General features: G+C 41.2%; 1 protein-coding gene across 2 annotated transcripts in view; it reads right to left on the bottom strand.

Annotated features, from left to right (window-relative positions):
• Positions 1 to 4,811: 4,811 nt before the first annotated feature.
• Positions 4,812 to 25,435, bottom strand: part of mettl25 (methyltransferase like 25) — a 70,189-nt gene continuing 49,565 nt past the window's right edge. For both annotated transcript variants that reach the window (XM_070900192.1, XM_070900193.1), the window contains 5 exons: positions 22,040 to 22,137; positions 17,533 to 17,623; positions 7,582 to 7,656; positions 5,730 to 5,801; positions 4,812 to 5,217 (listed from right to left, as the gene is read on the bottom strand). In XM_070900192.1, coding sequence (XP_070756293.1) covers positions 5,131 to 5,217; positions 5,730 to 5,801; positions 7,582 to 7,656; positions 17,533 to 17,623; positions 22,040 to 22,137 — 423 coding nt within the window. In that variant the 3' untranslated portion in view covers positions 4,812 to 5,130. The remainder of the gene's footprint in view (positions 5,218 to 5,729; positions 5,802 to 7,581; positions 7,657 to 17,532; positions 17,624 to 22,039; positions 22,138 to 25,435) is intronic.

Here is a 25,435-nt window from a genome sequence, read left to right as displayed (position 1 = left end):
AGCTGCGTCTGGCTGATCTCTCTTGAGCTTCTCTCAGTTTGTAGTTGATTGCTCGCATTGTGGGTTGATGAGGTGTGAACGGCCGTTCCTGTGGCCCTTGATGGCTTCTGCCTGCAGTCGAGAGCCTGTTCTCCCAGTTTTGTCTGTGTATGGGGGTAGCAGCTTGTTTCGTGCTATGAACTTCTTGTTCCAATATTTTGTTAGTTGTCGTACCTGCATTGTAAATCAACCTAGTTTCTTCTTCCCCTACCAAGAATGTCTGTGCAACCAGTGCTGCTGCCTCTAAGGTCAGGTTTTTGGTCTCTATGAGCTTTCGGAATATGCCTGCGTGGGCTATTCCTTCAATGAAAAAGTCTCTCAGCATTTCTCTCCTCAGTTCATCGGAGAACTCACATAAACTAGCCAACCTCCGAAGTTCCGCCACGATGTCGGGTATGCTCTGGCCCACACAGCGTCTGTAGTTGTAGAACCTGTGTCTGGCCATGTGTAGGCTGCTCACTGGCTTCAGGTGGTCTCTTACCAGTGTGCTCAATTCTTCAAACGACTTGTTTCCTGGTTTCTCGGGTGCCAACAGATCCTTCATTAAAGCGTATGTTTTCGAGCCACAGCTGGTCAAGAGATGGGCTCTTCTCTTGTCTGCCTTATCGTCGCCTAACCAGTCTTTGGTTACAAAGCTTTGCTGGAGCCTTTCTATAAAGTCCTCCCAATTGTATCCCGCATTGTACTTTTCATCTGATCCGTTGTTCGCCATTCTGTGGATTCTGTAATCCCGTAACCCGTCGCCACTGTAAAGTCCTGTCCCCTCAGTACAGATTCACACGAGGCATGTCGTGAAGCCAAGGTCACTCTGGACCTGCACCTTTATTTCACAGCTCTGGAATGCTGCACTTGCCTGAGACCTGTCCTTATATACCTGTCTCTTGCAAGTGCACCCCTGTTGGTAAGGTATGCTGGTGGTTACAGATCATATCTTATTACAGTCATGTATAGCATGTTGGGATACAGTTATATATAATAATGTAAGATACATGACAAATACCAAATATTTAAAAGTGTGAAAGCAAGCCGATAAAGCTGTAAAAAAATGTTGGGATCCAAGATTTTTAATAAATAGCAAAAGCAATGGGGTAATGTTGAACTTAAATTGTGGTTAGGCCTCAGTTAAATTTTTGGGGGAATTTTAATCTCTAAGGACAAGTGGATTGGGGGCGAGTGGGAGAAAAAAAAATTTAAAAATGCTGAAACCCGACCCCAACCCGCTCACTTCCGGTTGTAATGGAGGAGGTTAAGGCGTGGGGGACCAATCCACTCTCAGGAGGCAAGTTGGTTAGTTCAATCTTTTAAGGCTACATTCCTCCAGTATAACTGGATTTTTATTTTTAACTCATGGAGACCAGGTTTCCAAGGCAAGTCCAGGAAACCTGGCAGGAAAAATGAGAGAAAGCCGGGATTCATGATGCAAGTGCATTTACAGTACTGCTTGTGGGCCAGGAGTTCTTCCCCCCGGCGCCCCTAAGCTAATTTCTTTACACATCCGTGATCGGACACTGCGATGTCCAACCCGCACACAACAATATCCGACTCACCCCACCCCCGTGATCTCCGACTCCTACCCCTCTGCGTTCCCCAACTCCCCCACAATCTCCGCCATCCTCCCCTCCCGCGATCTCAGACTTCCTCCATCCCATCCTCCCTCGATCTCCGAGTCCCCTCCTATGACCTCCACCTCCCTCCATCGATCTCTAACATCCCTCAGCCCCCCACACATGATCTCCGACTCTCTTCACCACCCCCCTCCCTCCGTCCAATCTCAGTCTTCTCCTGCGATCTCCGACTTAGCTGGCAACCGTTACCCGACTGCTTTCCTGCCCAACAGGCAGTCACAGCCTGTCCTTCTGACTGGCTGTCGGGCGAGAAACCTATTGAGAAAATGTAAAAGATGTCCTGCAGTTAATTTCAGCAGGACGTTCAGGAAACCCATACTTCCGAAATGAGTGGGTAAAAAGACATAAGCCTGCCTAATTCTCAGATGCAAATCCTCACCCCTGCTCTCTTCACAGGCCCGAGTAAATATCAGGGGCATTGTGTCTAGTTTAGGGTGCTTTATTTCAGCAAAAAAGTCAAGGCCACTGAGAGCTACGGACAAGACTGACAAAAACTAGAGAAACTGGGGTTCATTTCCCTTGAACAGAGAAAGCGAAGAGGGGATCTGATAGATATGTTAACATGACGAGGGGGACATTGATACGTTAAATAAGGATAAAACATTTTTACTGGTTGGTGATTTGATAACTGGAGTGCATAAGTTTATCATCAGAAGAACAAAGGGAGAAGTTAGTTTATTTTTTTTAACACAGAGGCCTAAAAATTCGCCAAACTTGCACCCGTTTTTTTGGCGATATTGCGCCAGTTTTGGCGAAAAACGGTGTGGCGGGAAATTCGGAGAAGCCTTGCAGTGGCGCTTTTCAAATACCGCTGGAGAGAGGCGCACCACTGTGCAAGTCTCGAAATATCGCTTTCGCCAAAAATTTGGCTCTGAGCGCACCTGTATTTAGGACAAAAAAAATGCCAAGGAAAAAGTTGCGTTGCAGCCCTTGGATCAGCGGTAAGTATGAAGACCTGCAAAAAAGGTAGAGAGTTTTGATTTTTTAATTCTTTTGCAGCGATTCACTTGTTAAGTGTCTTGTGAATGTTTTGTGATTTAAAAATTTTTTTTGCAATTTATTTTTTGGTGTTTTCCCCCCTCCCTAGGCCTCTCTCACAACAGTATCGGCCTCGGAGTAAAGTTGCAGATAATTCGCGGTTTGCTCCACAATTCCTCGTGCAACGCCAATTTTTACCGTGGCGCAAATTAAAGCTTGAATTTACGGCCTCATAGCGATAGTGTTGCAGTAACGGTATTTTTTGCGAAAAAATACAATTATCGCCGAGAACCGAATTTCTAACCCTCCAGAGCATTTGTTTGGAAGCAAAGTGGATAAATCGCTGAGAAAAAAAATGAAAACGTCCAGGGAAAGGGACCTTTTCCAAAGAGCAATAATAGATGACATTGACCTTCTTTGCCTTCTATGATTCTATGACTCCACTGTAATAGAAACATAGAAAATAGGTGCAAGAGTAGGCCATTCAGCCCTTCGAGCCTGCACCACCATTCAATATGATCATGGCTGATCATGCAACTTCAGTACCCCATTCCTACTTTCTTTCCATACCCCTTGATCCCTTTAGCCTAAAGGGTCACATCTAACTCCCTTTTGAATATATCTAACGAACTGGCCTCAACAACTTTCTGTGGTAGAGAATTCCACAGGCTCACAATTCTCTGAGTGAAGAAGTTTCTCCTCATCTCGGTCCTAAATGGCTTACCCCTTATCCTTTGACCGTGAACCCTGGTTCTGGACTTCCCCAACTTCGGAAACATTCTTCCTGCATCTAACCTGTCCAATCCTGTCAGAATTTTTTATGTTTCTATGAGATCCCCTCTCATTCTTCTAAATTCCATTGAATATAAGCCTAGTCGATCCAGTCTTTCTTCATATGTCAGTCCTGTCATCCCGGGCATCAGTCTGGTGAACCTTCGCTGCACTCCCTCAATAAGCAAGAATGTCCTTCCTCAGATTAGGAGACCAAAACTGTACACAATATTCAAGGTGTCACAATGTTGTAAAGCTTTCCCACTACCCATATTGTGGATATATGACGGAAAAATAAACACTATTGACAGAACAGTAAAGAAATTGCATATGATACCGTTTACTTTTAAAAGGCTGCTCTCAGTATTAAAATGAATGGGTAAAAAGATATAAGCCTGGAAATTCAATGGCTCCCTGCCTAATTCTCAGGTGCAAAACAGGTCCTTAAGTATCCAATATGCTGTACGTGCTCATAATGGCCCAGAAGTGCACCACCTGCTATATTGGTAAAGGCAGGAAAAGAGGCATCCTGGGCCCACACCTGATACAGGCATTAGGCCCTTTACATATCCAAGCCAAACAAGCCAAAGGTGGGCAGAGGAAACGTTACAAGGACACCCTCAAAGCCTCTGCAACATTCCCACTGACACCTAGGAGTCTCTGGCCAAAGATCGCCCTAAGTGGAGGAAGTGCATCTGGGAGGGCGCTGAGCACCACAAGTCTCATCGCCGACTGCATGCAGAAATTAAGCGCAGGCAGCGGAAAGAACGTGCAGCAAACCTGCCCCACCCACCCTTTCCCTCAATGACTATCTGTCCTACCTGTGACAGGGACTGTAGTTCTCGTATTGGATTGTTCAGCCACCTAAGGATTCATTTTCAGAGTGGAAGCAAGTCTTCCTCGGTTCCGAGGGATTGCCTATGATGATGATGATATGCAAATAGGGAGCCTAATGCCAGTTTAGTTGCAAAATTGGGCTACATTGAATGCAGCTGGTGCCGGATGTGTTCAGGAAAATGTGGTCTACATGTGACCTCACCAGTGATGTATAAAGGACCGCTGAAGGCTGCCACCAAAAAGGTCTGTTTTTAAAAAATGCTCACCTGAATGGGGAGCTAAGAGGATCAGGACTGCTCCTGATGGTTCCACTGCAATGCCGCAGACCGATGCTGGCCCACCCCCAATCACACCCTCCCAGCCGGCGCAAACCAGTTTCTAAGCCATAAATTCTATGATGTTACTCCAACTCTTAAATTTGTCAGAGCATCATTCTAATGCACTCTCAGCCATCATTTATTCTACATAATTTAACTTCTCTAACAAAAATGTGCAATGCAAGTAGATTTGAATTCATTTTCCATCTGTTTACACTGAGTGAAGGGGCCCATATAACGTGGCTACTGAACTAAAAGCTTTATTTTGGATTATGAAAACTTGACTTCAACTGACTTTGCTCTTTCAGTTGAGCATGTCTTGCCAAGAAATGCAACATATAAAAGAATGACTTTCCCGCTCAAATGTTTTCCATTTGTTCATTAAATTGCCACATGTGCACTACGAGAAGAAAACATTTAATCAACAGTTTAAAAATACCATGTAAAACTAGCAACCTCGGAACTCTTAAAACCATGAATTTAAATTGTACAGGGATGGATAAACCAAAAGGCGTGGAGTCAAAACTTGTATCAACAATGCGGTAAGTGAATTTGGAGCAGTGCTACTTCTTCATGCCAATTATTGCATAACATCTTGGGGACTTCAGGGGATCAAACAGCTGTACTAGTGCTGACCAAGCTATGTTTTCCTGCAAAGGATAGAAGTTTTAGAAATCTTTCAAATGGTTCATTAAAAAAAGGATTCAATAAAACACATGCCATCTTACATTGAATACATGTTTCTGCATTTATAGTCTTCTATTTAATGATAAAATCATATTGTAATTACAGTATTTACCATATGTAAATAATTTATTGTAACTAACACAGGTAATTCACTGCAATTAAGGTACTGTAATTTCACTATTATTCTGTTTATGCCCCATCGCTGTAAATTATATCTCTCAATAGGATTATATAACTGTCTTCTGTCTAATGGCTGTATTTTAAGTGCCAGTTTTTTTTTAATTAAATGAAATAATCAAATGTAACTATCAAATATAAAGAACATCTGTTAGCCATATGTTTCAAAGAATACAAAATTATATAGATCGATTTAAAGAAATATAGCATTTTCTGAAAATCTCTGAAATTACATTAGGGCATGACATCTTTGGCAAAATGAAGAACCCCATATACACCCCCAGAGAGAGAGATTTACCTGTTCTTTGAGGTAGCAAAGCCGGTCCAAAAGTATCAAACCCTCTATACAAGGGGCTAAGGCTACTTTCAGCTGAAAGAAAGATGCATAAAACAGTTCCAATTGTCTAAGTAGTTCATAAGTATCAGGTCTTCAGATACCTCAGCTGAATGGTGTATTCAATAGTTATAATTTTTAATCTATTTAAACAGCTGCCCATAATTGTACTTAATAGAAAGTATTTTTCATTGAGGTTCACGACTTTCACTCATATGGTATAGATTCTTATGTCAATATAATATTCTGAAATTCCATGGTATTTTAGCATCAAGAAGGTCTTAGTAAAAGTTAATTAAGTATACTATACATAAATATGCCAACACATTATATGAGAAAATGACCTCTTCCTTTTCCTTGCTCTAATTAGCACAATTCTGGAATATACAGGACACAATATGTTTTACCGAGAGACACAGTGTGCTCTTTGTTGGACTCCTTCGACTTGTTGCCAACAAAATTGCAGAGAGGCACTGTAGCATAGCTGTTAAAGTGCTCCCTTCATGGTACTGATGGTGTTCTAAGGATGGCTGAGCACCAGTATGTGTCATTAGGACTGTTTTTAGATGGACACCCAGGAATGTAATATTGTTCATCAGACTGTACTGACACAAACTTCAAGGATGGGAATTGGGCATCAGAAGGTCTGAAAGAATCCACATTTTGTTCACCAATACTGCAACCCTCAGCATGGTGTAGAGGTTAACTTCTTGATTAGCAGCAAACAATTAACAAAACCAAATATTAGACGTTTCATCCCTAAAATGTGTAATAACCAAACTTTAAAAAAATAGGTGTAAATCGTTTCTCAACAATACAACTTCTACTTAACTATGTTTGTGGTTTAAAATAAATTTCTACTAAAGCCAGGGAACCGAATGATGTCATTAAGCCGGACTATACTGCAAGAGATCTAAAATAACTCAAACTGAAATGTTATTATCTCTTTAATTACAAGTGCATCCAGCGGTATTACAGGGTTTAAAATGTCCATTTGTATGTGTGATGAGTAGGTTTCTCAGAAGCATTTCGATTAAGGTGTCAGTACTGCGATAATTGTCACAGCAGTTGCAAATCTAGCTCAATTATCTATTTCTGTACTCATTTACATTCTTGGTAAATTTAAAAATAAACTTTTTGTTGAATTTGTTTTTTTTGTTCTGGTTAAGGTAAAGGATGTCAATACTGGAGGATGAAACACATTCTTAACTTTTGGCACCCAATGTCAGCATCAAGCACTCTCACATCTAGTACACCTTGGCACTAGAGTACCAATATGAGTTTTCTTTTTTTCCTCAGACACTACGCTGTGGCCTCTTAGAATGGGATTTCTATTTTAAGCCAAATGACAACTTTGTGCCGTGGACCCATGTTCAATATTGACGAGATTGAGTCGGTCCAAATTCATTTGACTTATGACCCTTACAGCCATCAAAGAGAGCAGGCTTTCATTCAACAGTCCGAGCTGATTCTGTGATGAAAGGATAGTGTCTCCTTTGAATGGGCAATTGAGATTTCTTGTTGAAAAAAAGCCAACTGCTGCATTCAATTATTCAGCAGATATGAAATACCCTCCTTCCTATCCAGTGCTTGATGGATCTTGAGCAGGACACTTTTCATTTACTATATTTAGTTTATTGCAGATTTGGTCCGAAGAATCTATACAATGTTACAAAAATATTGCTATTACAACAAACTTTTGTTTTGGCTGCACTGTCAGGCTAACAGTGTTAGCAGCAGTGATTCCGGAGGAATGAGCACACTTCCTTTGTTTCACATGTGCAAAGTCTTTTTATGTATATTCCCCAAAGCTTACCAGGTTAAATGCTTCCAACTCTTTCATTCGGGGCATGTATCTGTCATAATAACCTTGTATTAAACTGTCTGACATCTGAAAAATGGAAAAATAAGGCACACATCTAAGTCCAATTATAACCATGTGATCGACTGGAATTGTTCCAGCTAATGTCATAAACATACCTGTCAAAGTACAATTGTTACAATATGTAGTTGGTGTACCCCATACAGATAATAATACATAGCTTTGGCTAAAAGCTCGTTACTTAAGCAATTTGATTTGGGAGAGGTCAAGAAAGCCTTTGCAGACATGCCTTCCTTTCTATGGTGCCAGGTCTGCCACATTTAGTCAAGTAAGACACAACAGAATATGGTTAATGTCAACTTATATTTAGAGGGGCATTACCTTCATGAAAAATCTTTAGTTATTGCTTGGGCAGGTGAAAAGCTAGACAGTCTCTTGTCGCTTTTCTCAAATTACCTCACTGACAGATTCACTTCTTTGGACGAGATTTATTTCATAGCATTCAGTATTTGTAAATAAATCAAAAAACACGTTATGCCACTTTAAAGTATAAATGGTGCTGGTTTTGTAATATTTCTACTTCAGGAATAATTATCCAGAACATCTTCTGATTACCATGAAATGACTGCAGCACATTTAGCACAAGCTTTTCAGTATAATGCTTGCCAGCAATAACTAGTGTCAGAGAATATTTGACAGTTTCAAAACAGTTTAAACTATATAATTTTATCGGTTTTCTGTAGAAGACAAACACAACATAAAATGCATATATAAAGACTCTCTGCAAAACAAAACAGAGGTAGAAAAAGAAGGAAACAGGAAATAACTTAGATGAGTCTCCATAGGTTTCTGAACATGGTCGCTCCACTACCAAATGAAAACCCTTGGTTTATTCTAAGGTATCAAATGGATGCCTATCCTATGGAGAGATGTTTCAGTGTGAAGGAGGGCATGCCGAGGAGAATAGTGAGGAGCAGCAGAAAGAAAAGACAGACTCTTTTACAAGTATGATTCTGCCAAACTACAGAAAATTGAAATGTTCTTGGTTATCTTTTAGGGTCAGGTTATACAACCAATTGATTCCAAAACTACTTTGCAAAACTGCCAGTATAACTTGAGTGAAGTTGCTAAAATGGCAGCACTTCACATTCTGATAAGTGGTGTAAGGCTATGTTAAGGAAATAAGCTCACACCATTATGCATCCTGGGGAATGCAGCTATTCATGGTGTGAGATCTGTGACTCTGCTGCTTGAGAGCGATGGCAAAGTGGCGGAATTAGGCTTCTCTATGAAAGAAGATGTCTGATAGCTCCATGTGCATGACTCGAAAGCTGCCTGGCTAAAGTTGAAGTCATCAAAAACTCGGCTGCCCGTGTCTTAACTCGCACCAAGTCCCTTTCGCCCAGCACCCCTGTGCTCGCTGACCTACATTGATTCCCGGTTAAACAACGCGTCAATTTTAAAATTCTCATTATCGTTTTCAAATCCCTCATGGTCTCGCCCCTCCCTATCTCCTTTAAGATGCTCCTTAAAACCTACCTCTTCTGCCCTTATGTGGCTCAGTGTCAAATTTTGTTTTATAAAGCTCCTGTGACATGCCTTGGGACAGTTTACTACTTTAAATGCACTATATAAATTCAAGGTGTTGCTGTTTGGCTAATGTTGTTCAGATGCCCTGTGGCAGTCTGGAGGGATACCAAGCTGGAAACATTGCGATTTGCTGTCACCTTTACTGCCACGGATGGAGCAGTTGTGGCAGCTGAAAATCTTCGTGATGAAGTTAGCAGAAATGTCCAATGGCATCCTTGGACAGGTGCAGCCATTGGATGCACAGTTCCTCAGAAATGTCCTCGTAGGACTGGTGCAGGGGAGTTCAGTAGCTGGTGGGCTGCTGTCCTCAGCCATGCTGCCCGATTCTCCTGGCCTGGACATGCTGCAACTCCTCCTCCATTATGATGGCATTGAGTTGTATGCCCATGGGGAAAGGTGCCCCTTGTCTGAAGTTGATCTGAGTGTGGGCTTGGAGGTGGAGAAAAGTCAGGTATCCCAAAGTTGTTTTTACTGGGAAGAGAGAACAATACTTTGGTAAATTAAGAACAGGTGTCAGCGATTAAAAAAGTGAAGGAGTGGGTTAAAAAAAAGTTCTTCGGTAGCTTGCGGTCAGTAAGTGAAGTCGATGCCCTCTTCAGCTCACCAATCCCTCAATTACACTTGTCTGATGTGATAGGGGTAGCTATTAGACCATCTTTTGGGGGTTGTAAAATTACACTGAGTACAGGATGTCGTAAAGCAAGGAAGCTTCTGTGTACTTGAACAGTGCAGCTATTCAAATAAGCCCTGAGGGACTTTGACAGACTTACGGTTTGCAGTTAAAAATATCGAGGAAACCTATGTTTAGTAGGTTCGCATAAATGCACCCAAATGCGCTAACATGCAAATTTCCTTGATCTTTTCATGGAATAACTATGTAACAATGGCGCAAGTCTTGAAGACAGTGAGGTAATGGAAGGACTATCTGTTTGTATCCAAATTTTTTTCCCTCTTTGTTTTATATTTCTGTCTCTCGACAGGTCACCCATAAATGTTCTTTAGCTGATGAATCAATATGCATCTCTTGCATTTCTCAAGGCTGGGGAGTAAGCAAGAAGCAATATATAGTGTATTTATAGAAGGGCACCTGGATTAAGTAAATAGAGGCTGTCAGAGAGGTGCTACAGGCGAGTAGGTGGAACTGAGGCTCAGGCCAGGAGGAGCTGAGGTGGAAGTTATGGACACAAGGAAGCAGGAGGTTGGAGCACATGGGGACTGGGAATAATCAGAGAGATTTCAGTCTGGGGCACGAGAAGACTTGAGATGTAGGAGCAATCGTAGAGTGGGATGTGCTCCAGTAAACAAGGAATACTTAATCTCAGGCCCCCCGAGAGAGGACCCTGGGGCAAAATCTATTGGACAGATTTCCAACAGTACTTCAGTCATTTTATAGCCAAGTTTTGGCATTGGTATTGACTTGTTTTTTTGCATTATAACCTTTGTTTTTTTGATGTATATAGTCGACAGGCTGAGAAAACAGTATGGCCACGCATAGACGTTTGAAAAATGTTTGAGTGATTTGATTGTTTTGCTTTGTGGTAGTTGCTGGTTCCTGATTGGCAGCTTTGAAAATATTCGATTGGTTATTTTTTTCATGTGGGGGGGGGGTGTTGATTCATGCTGGATAACATTTCCTACCTGTCTGTATTTCAGCAAATCTGTGTGGCTAACATATCAAATAGTTGTTATTTTGGCCAATCATCATCATCATCATCATAGGCAGTTCCTCGAAATTGGGGAAAACTTGCTTCCACTCTAAAAGTGAGTTCTCAGGTGGCTGAACAGTCCAATGTGGGAATTACAGTCTCTGTCACAGGTGGAGCAGACAGTGGTTGAAGGAAAGAGTGGGTGGGGAGCCTGGTTTGCCGCACGCTCCTTCCGTTGTCTGCGCTTGATTTCTGCATGCTCTTGGCGACTCGAGGTGCTCAGCGCCCTCCCGGATACTTCCTCCAATTTGGCCGGTCTTGGGCCAGGGATTCCCAGGTGCCGGTGGGGATGTTGCACTTTATCAAGGAGACTTTGAGAGTTTGAGAGTCCTTGAAACGTTTCTTCTGCCCACTTGGGGCTCGCTTGCCGTGTAGGAGTTCGGAGTAGAGCGCTTGCTTAGGGAGTCTCATGTCGGGTATGCGGACGATGTGGCCCGCCCAATGGAGCTGGTCGGGCGTGGTCAGTGCTTCGATGCTGGGGATGTTGGCCTGATCGAGAACACTGACATTGGTACGTCTATCTTCCCTGTGGATTTGCAGGATCTTGCGGAGGCAGTGTTGGTGGTCCTTCTTCAGTGCTTTGAATGTCTGCTGTATATGGTCCACGTCTCTGAGCCATATAGGAGGGCGGGTATCACTACTGCCCTCCTCCGTTTTGGCTGCCCCCAAAAGTTTGTCACCATCCTCCACCTGTTCCTCGCTGACATGCAAGCCGTGATCCTGACCAACGGATCCACCGCACTCCCAATCCACATCCGGCCCGGGGTCACGCAGGGCTGCATCATCGCACCAACGCTCTTCTCGGGCCAATCAAATGCAAGAGTGACATCTGTTGCATATGTTATACATTGAAGTGTGAGGAACAATTACAACAAACTATGGATACACGTTGGATTCAAGACTTTAAACGGTGCAGACATATATACATTATTTTATATGTTATTATCCTTCCACAAATAGCTAGTTATTAGAGGACCTCCAGGCCATATTGTAAAAGTTCCCCCATTTCAAGTTATTTTGTGTGAGATGAACAATCCATTCGGTTAATTTTTAGCTTTCTGAAAAACCCAGTATTCAGAATCACAAATTGATTGCATTACTTCCTAAACAATCCTTGCTGATACATCAAGTAGCACAATGCAAGAGATTGAGCTGCAACTACTCTATAAATAATCAGTTGGTTTGTTGGTGCTTGGGAGAGAAGGTATAAAAATAACTATAACTGCCAACTGTTGGAACAAGAGGCCTGGGTCCTTTTGTTCTGGTCGGTCGTAACTTTATCATGCTCAGTTCTTGGCTTAGTTACGTTCCACCGAGCAAGTTAAACAATAAACAGATTTTTTTCAGCAAGTTATGAAGGATTCTAAAAAACAACAATAACTTGGAGAACAGGAACAAAGAGAAAATATTACTACATTTTGAGCAATGGAATAGATTTTTAAATGTAATTCGGCCTTTTCCATCGAGTGAGATCAGATTCAATGTGCCAGGGTTTAGATTTAAGTGAGTAAAGCTCATTAATATATATTGGAATCTAATATACTCAGACACATTAGTCTTCAAGAGTATTTAAAGGGTATAGTTGAAGGAAAATAACTTTTGGAATTAGCCAGGATCTCAAACTTAAATCATTGCCCCTGTAACCAGTAATCTTGCGAATTCTTTTAACATGTATAATATGACAGACAAAACTAGAAACGCACAATATAAACAAGAGGATAACATCAACATATCAGAAGATCTTATGTTCTCTAATCTCGACATAACCAGTACTCTGGTCAGCATTAATAGCTGTTATTTGTGCTTTTACAACAATCCTTGCAGCTCAATCTTTAGTTTGAGAACAACGATCAAAGACAGATCTTGCACAACTCTGGTATTCTAACAGTACCTGCATCAATGAAGGTTTCCCATGGTGCCAATCCAACTTCAATCTTTAATTAGAAAGCCAAACTTCCAGCACCCAAAACAGACAAGGCCACTCTGCTTTGCCAAATACATTTTTACCATTAACTGGTGTCATTTATTCTCTGCATAAAAAAAGTGAGACTTACATTTATGGCACTTTGATCAGTAGGGTATCTGGCCAGAAAAAAAACTAGACTGATTAGGGACCAGAGTAACCAAGTCGAAGAAGATTTGGAATCAATATTGATGAGTAAAGCACTTTGGGACATTTTACTACAATAAAGGTGCTATATAAATGCAAGTTGTTGTTGTTGAGTGACGTGGCTAAAGCTGAACCAATTTAAATAGTCCTGCTTTTAAAAAAAAGAGTAAAAATAGCTTGATTCAATATATCCGGTAGGTAGCCTTTGCCGCTGGCTTCATTAGAAGTCTGTAACAAGAGAGGTACAGAGGAAGGTGCCAATTTTTTCTTTAAATAAAATCCAGATGAGCATCATTCTGAGCTAGGAGCTTTATATGGTGGAAGTATTAATAGCATTTTCTATTTGTTGAAGAATAATTGGTTTCTCCAGCTCTTCCATTACAGTTGATGTGGGTTTGGGTAATTTCAGTAGATTGAAACAAAGAAACTCAATCAGCATCAGAACATCCACTCGTTCATTTATAAAATACCACAGAAAAGATTTTTAAAATTGCTATTAATATAATTTGGATTTGTAATTAAATTATTAGGGAGTCTGCCAAAATTATATATAAAAAATACGTTTCCTAATCAAGTGGTGGGGTGGGAAAGGTGGCGGGGTCTGACTTCCAAGTTAGAAACCACCTAATGCATTAAAACATAAAATTATAGGAAATCAGTAGATTAAGATTCCACTTTTTGTGAGGAGAGGAATGATATTTATGTATTTTCTACTCAATTTTCACTTTTTAACAGCTTCCTATGATGTGCTTCATATCCAATCCAAGCGAGCAGGCTATCTACTCCCAAGTTCTTAAACTGGATTCTTTGAGGTGCTTGAAAGCAGCCTGAATAGACTTTTGTTCCCACTCTATGGGGAAGCAACTGGCATGAATTCAGCACATTCCTAGAGTGGTACGTCTTCGATGGGGAACTCCAACATGTGGGGAATTATCAGTGCAAACTTGCATCAAATGCACGGTGGCTACAGTGTGTACCATCCACAGGCTGCATTGCAGCAACCCACCAAGCTTACTTTGATGGTATCTCTCTCCCCTGAAACCTCTACCACCAGATGGATAAGAGCACCATTACCTCTACATTCATCTCCAAATCGCACTCCATCATAGTTTGAACATATACTTTTATTTGTTCATTGCTGCTCGGTTAAAATACAGTAATTTCCTACGTAACACTATCTTGGGAGTACCATCACCACAAGGACTGCACCAGTTCAAGGCTGTGGCTCACCACCTTCTCATAGCAATTAAGCACAGGCAATAAATGTAGTTCTGCCAGTGTCACCCATATCTGGGAACAATTATATAAAAAAAAATTGAAAAGGAAATGTTTGTCACTAGAGGATAGATATTCTGGGTCCTCGCTCACTTCTAATGCATATTGAAAAATCATGGGCAACACACCGATAATCATCTTATATGCTGGATGGGCCAGGACTCAAATATCTGCGCTTATTAGCGGTTATAATAGACAGCACAAAAAATTAATTTTTAGAAGACTTTTTTTCTTTTAAGTTAGCTCTGAATGGACTTTCTCCTGTATAAAAAAAAAACCTTGCTTTCTACAACAAATAATACCGTACAAATCACTGCAATATTCTTACAAGTCCTCAACAATATGCATAAGGAGCACTTCAGATTTTCTTTTAAAACTTTTTTGTTTACCTCCCCATTGAAAACAGCTGTAACACAATCCATGTATTAGCTTATATAGAACGCCTAGGAAGCAGACAATTCTGAATGCTTTTCAACATGAATTTGTATCACCACTAATTCATTTGGTTTTAAATTGGGGATATTCAGGAACTCAAATCCCTCAATGCATAATTTTATTCAAAAAATCTGGGGCAAAGTGCGTCCAACTTAGAAATTCGAGGCATAAAATTTGGTTTGAATGTTCTTTATACCTCCAAGGAAATGTCCTATCTAATGATTACCCTAACCCCCCCACCACCACAGTTGAGTAGGATCAGTCACTCGCATAAGCAATCTGAGCATCTTACTTTTATTGGTGTTGACTCACATTGCTGTATATCTGTTTGCACAATAGTAAAACCCAGGTGTACAATAACATTACCCCCTTGTGCCTTGGACTGGATCGTTGTGCCATTTACACGTCTATTTTTTTCAATCTCTCTGAAGGCAAATGGAGCAAATATTTAGTGAGATTAAAGCCAGATACACATCATTGCTTTGCTTTATTTCACAGGATAGTGAACATACAGAACATCCGCTCTGGCCAGATTCACTTAATTAATCTGTATAATGCACTTTAATAATATAAAATAAAGAATAGGCCACGCTACACCACATAAGTGGATCACCATACTTGGCTTAAAGATGGCTTCCATCTATCATCCAGCATTTTTAATCACTTCATCTCGTCAAATGCCCTCACAGCTCTCTTTAGCAACCATTCCGGTTTCAAAAATCTCCACTTTCTTGTGTTTTAACGCTTGCTGTTCAGAACTAGAAAGGGATGACTCACTGGACCTCCTTGCAAAGGACTCGGATAAGCAATTCCCCAACACAACATGTGTGAGATGTTTATTAATTACTGAAACAAGTTAACAAATTGCTCATTAATTACAGACAATGAGGAAACTTCAGTGAGTTCATTAGCATTTTAACTACCCATCATCTCAGAACCCTTTTTTTAAACTGTGCATGATACATTATGCTTTAGAACACAATACAGGTATTGTATTTAAAGCAAATCTCTTTTTCCAAATTCTTTCTGTGGAAAATGATCAAAAGATCTAGAAATGTGACAATCTTTGATGTCCATTATATCTACCTTGTAAAATCAAACAGCATGGTTACTCACTAACATTTTGTCAAAGACCACAATGCCAATCTCTGTTACATACCTTGGCTCCAGCAATGCCCCAGAGGAAGAAGGGCAGGGGTGGAGGGGTCAGCTGTGGATGGCGACCCAGACACACTTAGAGAAACATGGCTATGAGGTCCACAGGTGGGGGGGGGAAATGTGCAATCCAAGTGCACCTTTCCTCGAGAATACAGCACTCACTCTTACAGATCATATAACTCTCAGAAATCCCCTGAAATTTGATCTAAGCAATCTCATTAAATTAAACACAGGGGTCAAAAACAAATCCCAACCACTGTATTATTACAAGATCCACTGACTTCTACTGAAAGTTGTATACGATCTTGCAACCTAATGATTATTAATTACTTGAACATAAAGGTTTCAACAGACACTAGGGATACATTCTAGTGGGGGTTCTCCTGCAGAAATTCACCCCCACTATTCTTTTGTCAATAGGTACATCTACAAGAAGTTACAATTTATATATTGAAATAGGTTTGGGCTAGTAATGGCAACGAGGTTTGATATTTCTTTTTCTGTCAGCTTTTGTTTCCTCCTTGTTTAATTCACAAAGTGGACTTCTCGTGGAAAATAGTGAGAAAGGGCTGTTTGAATTTTAGTAATTTGATTGCATATTGCAACCAGTGCTTCAAATTAAGGGGTGAATAAATAATTTAAAAAAGGTTGTTCCAAAAATATATAACACATTAAACCTTTTCTCGGCAACACAAGCTTAAATATAGTTGGTCATTCCATGAAAAATCATAGTGTGAGCCACTAATGAAAGAAGAGCTAGCTGTACAATGTATTATGAATACATGCTTCCAAAAAATCCTGCAATCCGTTAAAGGAAACAGCAGGCACGTAACTCCCATTGTGTAGTCCAATTTCTCATTGGCAACATTTGATTGATTGCTGGATTTGGAGAATAGCCAAAATAACCAGTCATATTTTATAATTTCTTGCTACTGCATCTAGAGATTTATTAGACTTTCCTGCTGAAATGTTATTGTTACAAGGGGAAAATCAGTTGTTTTTCCTTTTAATTTTGCTGCATTCTAATTTGTACCCTTGTTACTGTCTCCTCTCTCTTGCTGTCCTCCTGGAATGTACAAAATCCAGAAGCCTGTGTGGCCCGTTAATTTTTCATGGTCCCACATTGGCACAAACTGAAAGGTATAAGAAGTTTCTCTGCTGATTGGTGGGGTCGCTCCACTTCCATGAGTAGCCTTCACGAAGTGAAACTCATTCACAGAAGATCACATAGTTCAATGGCAGCAGAGGTCCCAATTCCAAGCCAATCTAACCTGCCCAGTTCCTATACAAATGCTTATTGTGCCTGTGGACTGTTCAGCCACCTAACGACTCTTTTTTTTTTTAAAGAGTGGAAGCAAGTCTTCCTCGATTCCGAGGGACTGCCTATGATGATGAAAATTCTCTGTGCGCTTTTTGAATGCAGGTGTGAACCAATTGATTTTAAACAGGTCAACGCCTAGTATAAAACCATATGGAGGAATGTATTACCAGAGCGTGCAGGAACAACAAACCATTTAAAGATTCTAGCAACATCTAGTGGCAGACAGCAAGCAGTGCAAGAACATGTGTAGCGCACAATTCACATTATTCTGCCTGACATGAAACTAATGCATTGTGACAGTCTGAATTCAAATAGTAGATCTCAGAGTTTGAATAAATAAAACTACCAACCTTTGAGCTATCCATTCCCAGCTTTTCTATGGATTTTCTGGTGTAGTCCACAAAGGATGAGGACTTAGAATAGATCTTGCCAACATGGTTGCTGCAGCAGTTAGTCAAATGTCACAAAATGCAATCATTTCAGTTAAATTTATTACTAAAATAGCTAAACATATTAATTGCATTTATTTGTTTCTCATACCAGAAAACCTCAGTTAAGTCAATTTTCATTGTTTTAGCAGAAAGTAATATGGTACCACAATGGGACACACAGTGTCAGCTGTGGCTCAGTGGGTAGCACACTCGCTTCTGAGTCAGAAGGTTGTGGGTTCAAGTCCCACTTCAGGAACTTGAGCACACAGTGCTGCACTGTCGGAGGTGCCGTCCTTCAGATGAGACGTTAAGCCGAGGCCCCGTCTGCCCTCTCAGGTGGACATAAAAAATCCCATGGCACTATTTCGATGAAGAGCAGGGGAGTTATCCCCGGTGTCCTGGCCAATATTTATCCCTCAATCAGTCAACATAACAAAAAATAGATTATCTGGTCATTATCACATTGCTGTTTGTGGGAGTTTGCTATGCGCAAGTTGGCTGCCGCGTTTCTCATTTTACAACTGTGACTACACTCCAAAAGTGCCTTTAAAGCGCTTTGAGACATCCGGTGGTCGTGAAAGGCGCTATATAAATGCAAGTCTTTCTTTCTTTTTAATGTGCTATTGTACAGAACCTCCTTGGATGTGCAAAGTTCATAAGCCTCTGGCATTCAATCAGCAGCATTTCTTCAAAAGAGTGAACGAGCCAGAAAGGCCTTACTCCTTCAGCATGCAGTTCAGCTGGTCATTCAATACATTTTTTCATATAAAAAAACATTTTTAAAAGCAGTTTTTATTTTTGTAGGCCGTGTAAAAAGAACCCAGTAATGCCCGTAAAAACATCACATTTTTCATAACTGCTGACATACACACACGACAGAATATTGTCCTTCCAACTGAAATACTCCCAACCTGCAGTATCAGTTTTACAACAGTATTATGTTTAAGATTAATGCATTTAATAACTCTTGCTATCAACTCCTATTTTATTTTTCACCTTGTTTTATTAAAAGTTACATATCCTGAAGAAACTAAGTGGTGCAAAATGTGTTAGAATCAGAATATTGGGCTTGATCACCTCTGGGAACCAAGTTGAAATTCAGCCCAGATAGATTAAATGAAAGTCTGTCCTCTTTCAGAGCATTATAATGGATTCTATGTGAAATGATTTCAGCCAGTCGCAACCCAGCTCCCAGTGGATTCCCCCGAAAAGAAACTGCTCTTAAATTTAGCACTAGCTGAGGGTTCAGCAATCTCTCTACAAGAAACCACGAGGACAGGCTGTGTGGGAAATGGAAATGATACACTGGTACAGCATGCAAACTACTCAGAGTTTGGGATGAAGTGCACAGCTCCATATTGCATATTGTGAAATATAACTAAGGGATAAGGTCCATCAATGTAGAGCAATGCAAGGGGTGACCTAATTGAAGTGTTTAAGGCTGACAACCTCGAATCTCGTCGCCGAGAGCATGCAGAAATCAAGCGCAGGCAGCGGAGTGTCCAGCAAACCAGTCCTACCCATCCTTTCCTTCAATGACTATCTGTCCCACCTGTGACAGGGACTGTGGTTCTTGTGTTGGACTGTTCAGCAACCTAAGGCCTCATTTTTAAGAGTGGAAGCAAGACATCCTCGATTCTGAGGGGCTGCCTATGATAATGATGATTAAGATGACTGAATAGTAATGTTGTCGTGTCACTCCAGGAGGCTGCTGCGGAAATAGTGAAATATTGCACGGACACAGTAAGGGATACCGTACTGTGATTGGCACTTAGGCAGATATTTTGGGTCAGCATAGAGGCAACTTTACTCTGCAGCTCACTCGTGCTGAGCCCCACTTCTGCTCGAGCGTGTGATGCTAGCAATGGGAAAGAATCCCTCACCTGGAGCATTAAAGAAAAATAAATTTGGTTGGAATAAAAAAAGATGTCGCAGGCTCAAAAATAGGAGTTTTTAAAAAAAATTACGAGTCTCTCCATAAATTTTCTTAAAATAATGTCAGATAGTTGCTTGAAAAGGACTGCTTCAGGATATGGAGAGTGAGCAAGGATTAGATTAGATGGCTGATGAGATGAAAAACACCGTCACAAGTTTGATTAACTGAATGACCTCTTTGTGTGCTGTAACACTCCATGATTCTACGACTATTCTCCCTTTTTGATAATTTAATAGTACAACTAGCCTCTACCATGGAAGGATTTGAGTGCACAATGTGTGTGTGCGTCTGTCTGTGTGTGCGTGTGCGCATTTGTTTGTGTGTGTGTGTGTGTGTGTGTGTGTGTGTGTGTACATCTATCTGTGTCTCTGTGTTTATCTGTGTGTGTGTGTGTGTGTGTGTGTGTACACATCTATCTGTGTCTCTGTGTTTATCTGTGTTTATCTATGTGTGTGTGTGTGTGTGTGTGTATGTGTGTGTACATCTATCTGTGTCTCTGTGTTTATCTGTGTGTGTGTGTGTGTGTGTGTGTGTGTGTGTGTATGTGTGTGTACATCTATCTGTGTCTCTGTGTTTATCTGTGTTTATCTGTGTGTGTGTGTGTGTTTGTGTGTGTGCATTTGCATCTCTGTCTTTTCCTTTTCTCTTTTCCTCCCCACCTGGCCCTCCCTCCCTCCCACTCGGCTGCCTGCTGGTTGTAGAGAAGTCTACAGGCCAGAGCATTCCCAGGCTTCTAGATTCAGGGTTGTGCGCGTGTGTGCGCTAGCAGAGCCTGGTCTCCAATCATCCTGGTTCCCCTTACGGTTGGACCAAGACCTTGCTCTGTCAAGTTCGTGTGGTGGCTGGTGTGCAACGGCCACCCCCACATTAAAAGAATTCACGCACAGGCACCTTCCACCCTCTAAAATGAAGTTCGGGACCTGCAACATCAGGACCCAAATGGACAACCCCATTTAGAATTTATATTAGTGTGGAAGCAAGTCATCCTCGACTCCGGGGGACTGCCTAAGAGAGAGATTAAAGGATTTGACTGGGTAGATAGAGAGAAACATATTTGTTCTGGTGGGCGAGTCCAGAACAAGCGGGCATTACCTTAAAATCAGAGCTAGGCCATTCAGGGGTGACGTCAGAAGGCACTTCTTCACACAAAGAGTATTGGAAATCTGGAACGCCCGCCCCCAAAAAGCTTTTGAGGCTAGGTCAACTGAAAATTTCAAAACTGAGTTTGAGATATTTTTGTTAGGCAAGGGATATGTAATCAAGGCGGGTAAATGGAGTTAAGATATAGATCAGCCATGATTGAATTGCGGAACAGGTTTGAGGGGCTGAATGGCCTACTACGGTTCCTATGTTCCTAACACAGGCAATTCTTGATTATCCGTGCACGGATCTAACGGAGAACCCGCTGTAACGGCGTTTTAAAAAACTGTCGCACACGTGAATATCTCGATCGCCTCAAGTGTCAATCACACATAAATTCACTCAGGCGTGCACTCCTTTGCAACTGACACAGGCATTAAATAACTGTCACACACGTGAAAATCTCAATCACTTCAACCAGCAAGCACACATAAATTGAAGCAGGTGTGGACTTCTTTCTCACTTTGCAACTGCCACACGCATTGAAAACAGTTCAAGCAGTCGGGTGCACAATTTAAAATGTCTTGTGGAGGCACTAAAAAGAAACGAAAGATATTGTGCATTCAGCAGAAGTTAGAAATTATTTTAATGAAGAAGAAAATGAATCCATTTAAACAAGCAGATATAAGATCGCTTTTTAAAAAATCTCAGTTTTAACACTTAACTCTTTTAACATAATAAAATAATTTATAATTTCGAGACGCTATGAATCCATTGTCATGTATTTTATTACGTTCACGCTATGATAACACGAACTAAGACTTTGTGGTTGGTTCGATCACCGTCAAATTTCAGCTCTGAGATGTGCACTCGCCCTAGCAGCAAAATCGGTTACCCGGAATAGCCCAATCCCCGAGGGACCCGGATAATCAAGAGTTGCCTGTATTACGGAATAGTTCAGTGTCTGTTAAATTGGTAGCTTGGTGTTGGTAGCAAGACAAATGATACTGCCACTGTGGCCTAAAGATCTCCATTAATGCCAAGCTCAGATCACTCTTAGTGTAGAATGTTCACTTGTGAGTGAGATAACCCACTCTGCTGCCAAATTATGAACATATGTGCGTTGTGGACTCATGCTCACTGGAACTAGATTGAAATGTTATAAACTGTTTAGGAACCTTGACAGCCATTAGAAGAGGAGCTTTTTTGCCCCATTACTTTGGGCTTAAGTAGAGATGAAAGGAAAGAGTACAAGCTCACCCCGCCACCCAGTCCCCTAGTTCTATTCCAATGAATTGTACTCCGATGCTGTGCAATGTACTGTGTCCTTCCTAAAGTCTATGTCATTCAAGATCCCAGAGATGCCAACTATTATATTCTTGAAATTTCACGCAAACCTCCAAAACCTACTTTGTTCTTTGCAATGTAGTGTATGTCTTTCCATTTCCAAAGTGTTCTTTGATAATAACTTGCAGGACTGCACGATAAAATAACGATTCTGAAGGAAGCTGCCAATGACAAAAGGACAAACAGCAGAACACAGCGTCACCTTACTATCAATTCAGAACAAATCGACACATGTAATTTAGCACACACACAAAATCAAGGGATTAAGAGTGTAATGGGTTTGATAACAATCGGCAGTGATGGCAACTGCTGGTAAGAATACTGTAAAAATTCCGAATCACAGTAGTGCCAACTACCTACAGTGCAGCGTTTATTTATATGCTTAACTTTTTGTCTTGCCAAAAGTCAACACCATATTGAGTTTTCATTCTGTCTCTGTTTTTTGTGGTTTTTGCTGCTGTTTTCTATAAAACAGCCACACTGCTGAGAATCGCTTCTGGAATTCTGGGATAGTCTGATCAAATGACAAGCACACAGCTGAATTCTGAAAATGTCGTGTCATGTATCACACCCACAGAAATGATGGAAGCAACAGTAAATTGTGCAAAATGGTTTCTTGCAAAATGAGCAACTACTTCTACTCTGAATAAGCAACCAGTCAATCAAATAATTATTCATCAGCCAATAAAATCTGAAACTGTTTGAACATCTTCAAAACACTTCCCTTACTATTTGTTTTGCTCTAAATTCAGCAGTAAAAGACACCATGGCCTCACATTCCTCTATTTCACTACATATCTATGCATGAAGAAACAAAGTGCTGCATAAAGGGTGGGAGGAGTGTGAGTGGGAAGGATTATATTAACTATCTACAAATTATTTTATCACATTAGCAAGGGAATAGCAATGAGCCCAGTTTAAAGAGATCCCACATCCTTCCACCAAGATATAATGTGATGCTAAAAGGCTGCAAGGTGACTTGGACAGGTTAGGTGAGTGGGCAAACGCATGGCAGATGCAGTATAATGTAGATAAATGTGAGGTTATCCACTTTGGGGGCAAAAACACGAAGGCAGATTATTAGCTGAATGGTGACAGATTAGGAAAAGGGGAGGTGCAATGAGACCTGGGTGTCATGGTACATCAATCATTGAAAGTTGGCATGCAGGTAGAGCAGGTGGTGAAGAAAGCAAATGGTATGTTGGCCTTCATAGCTAGGGGATTTGAGTATAGGAGCAGGGCGGTCTTGCTGCAGTTTTCCAGGGCCTTAGTGAGGCCTCACCTGGAATATTGTGTTCAGTTTTGGTCTCCTAATCTGAGAAAGGACATTCTTGATATTGAGGGAGTGCAGCGAAGGTTCACCAGACTGACTCCCGGGCTGGCAGGACTGACATATGAGGAGAGACTGGATCGATTGGGTCTATATTCACTGGAATTTAGAAGGATGAGAGGGGATCTCATAGAAACATATAAAATTCTGACGGGACTGGACAGGTTAGAGGCAGGAAGAATGTTCCCAATGTTGGGGAAGTCCAGAACCAGGGGACAAAGTCTAAGGATAAGGGGTAAGCCATTTAGGACTGAGATGAGGAGAAACTTCTTCACTCAAAGAGTTGTTAACCTGTGGAATTCCCTACCGCAGAGAGTTGTTGATGCCAGTTCATTGGATATATTCAAGAGGTAGTTAGATATGGCCCTTACGGCTAAAGGGATCAAGGGGTATGGAGAGAAAGCAGGAAAGGGGTACTGAGGCGAATGATCAGCCATGATCTCATTGAATGGTGGTGCAGGCTCGAAGGGCCGAATGGCCTACTCCTGCACCTATTTTCTATGTTTCTATGTACATATGTCAAATCATAACAGAAATTATATCCACTCTTGTTGGACAGGAATTTCTTTACAATTAGCACATGAACTAACTAGTCCTTTGAGCAAAGTCCTTCAAACTTCAAAAATAATAAAAGCTTTCTTTAACATTCTCAGGTCTCACTGTTAAGCTGAAAGTATTTTGAATCAACAAAAAGTTTAACACTCTTGCACAACCAAAGATAATTCTTCCTCCAATTTTTCTCTCTGAGTGATGTCGGGGTATTGGCAGCACTGTAGTATCTCACTCAAAAGACCGTTCTTCACAAATTCACATAATTCAACAATGGGAGATTTTGACATCAAGCTTTATGCTATTCTACAATCACAGCTACATACAACAGCAAAACGACATTCATTTACATAGTGTCATTAACATAGAAAAATGTCTCATGGTGCTTCAAAGAAACACAATCAGACAAAATTGGATGTCAAGCAAAAAGGAGATGTCAGGAAATGTGGCTAACAGCTTAGTCAAGGACTTAGGTTCTAAGGAGGGTGTTAAAGGAGGAGATGGAAAAGCAGAGAAGTTTAGGGAGGGAATTCCACAGCGTTGAACCTAGATTGCTCAAGGTACTGTTGTCAATATTGGAGTGAAGGGAATGGGTGATGGACAAGAGGCCAGAGTCAGAGGAAAGCAGAGTTTTCGGAGAGTTGTAGGGTTGGAGCAGGCTACAGAGATTGGGAAGGGTGATGAACATTTTATATTTGAGGTATTGGGAGACCAAGAGCCAATGTAAGTCAATGAGCACAGGTTAGTGGAATTTGGTACAGGATAGGATATGGGTATGTGATGAGGAGGAGTTGAAATTTATGGAGTATTGAGGCCGGCCATGAAAGCTTTGGAATAGTCGAGTCTGGAGATGACAAAGGTATGGGTGATATTACGGAGGTGGAAGTAAGCAATCATTATGATGAAGAAGATATCGGGCAGGAGTGACCACAGACTGAAATGGAGTCAGTGGCAAGGGTAGGGAGTCCGAGGGAATGAAGAAGATGGCTTTGGTCTTCTCAATGTTTATGTGGAGGAAACTGCGACTCATCCAGGACTGAATGTCGGTCAAGTAGTCTGATAGTGGAGAGCCACTGGAGGGGTCAAGGGGGTTAGTAATGAGGCAGAGCTGCGCGTCATCAGCATACATGTAGAACCTGACATTGTGTTTTCAGATAATGTCACCAAAGATTGGCATGAAAATGAGGAAGAGAAGGGGGCCAAGATAAATCCTTGGAGAACACCAGAGGTAATGATGTGGGGGAGGGACGAGATGCCATTGCTTGAGTTGTTCATGCTATGAATGTTTAGGTAAGAATAGATGCAAACAAGGGCAGTCCCACTGAGCTGGACAACGGAGGAGGGGCATTAGAGGAGGATTGTGTGATCGACTTGTGTCATGGGCTGCAGAGCGGTCAAGAAGGACCAGGAAGGATAGTGCACCACGATCACAAGGATGTCATTTGTGACTTTGATTAGGTCTATTTCAGTTCTGTGACCGGGCAGAACCTAATTGGAGAGATTAAAACATGGGAAGTATATTTAACTTTGAACGATGGCATAAAATGGGTGATATAACACCCATTAAAATTATCTCATGG

This window comes from Pristiophorus japonicus, chromosome 15 (genome assembly GCF_044704955.1).
Source record: "Pristiophorus japonicus isolate sPriJap1 chromosome 15, sPriJap1.hap1, whole genome shotgun sequence".
Classification (NCBI taxonomy): Eukaryota; Metazoa; Chordata; class Chondrichthyes; family Pristiophoridae; genus Pristiophorus; species Pristiophorus japonicus.
The sequence above is the reverse complement of the archived record's forward strand: the minus strand, read 5'-3'. Positions and strand labels throughout refer to the sequence as shown.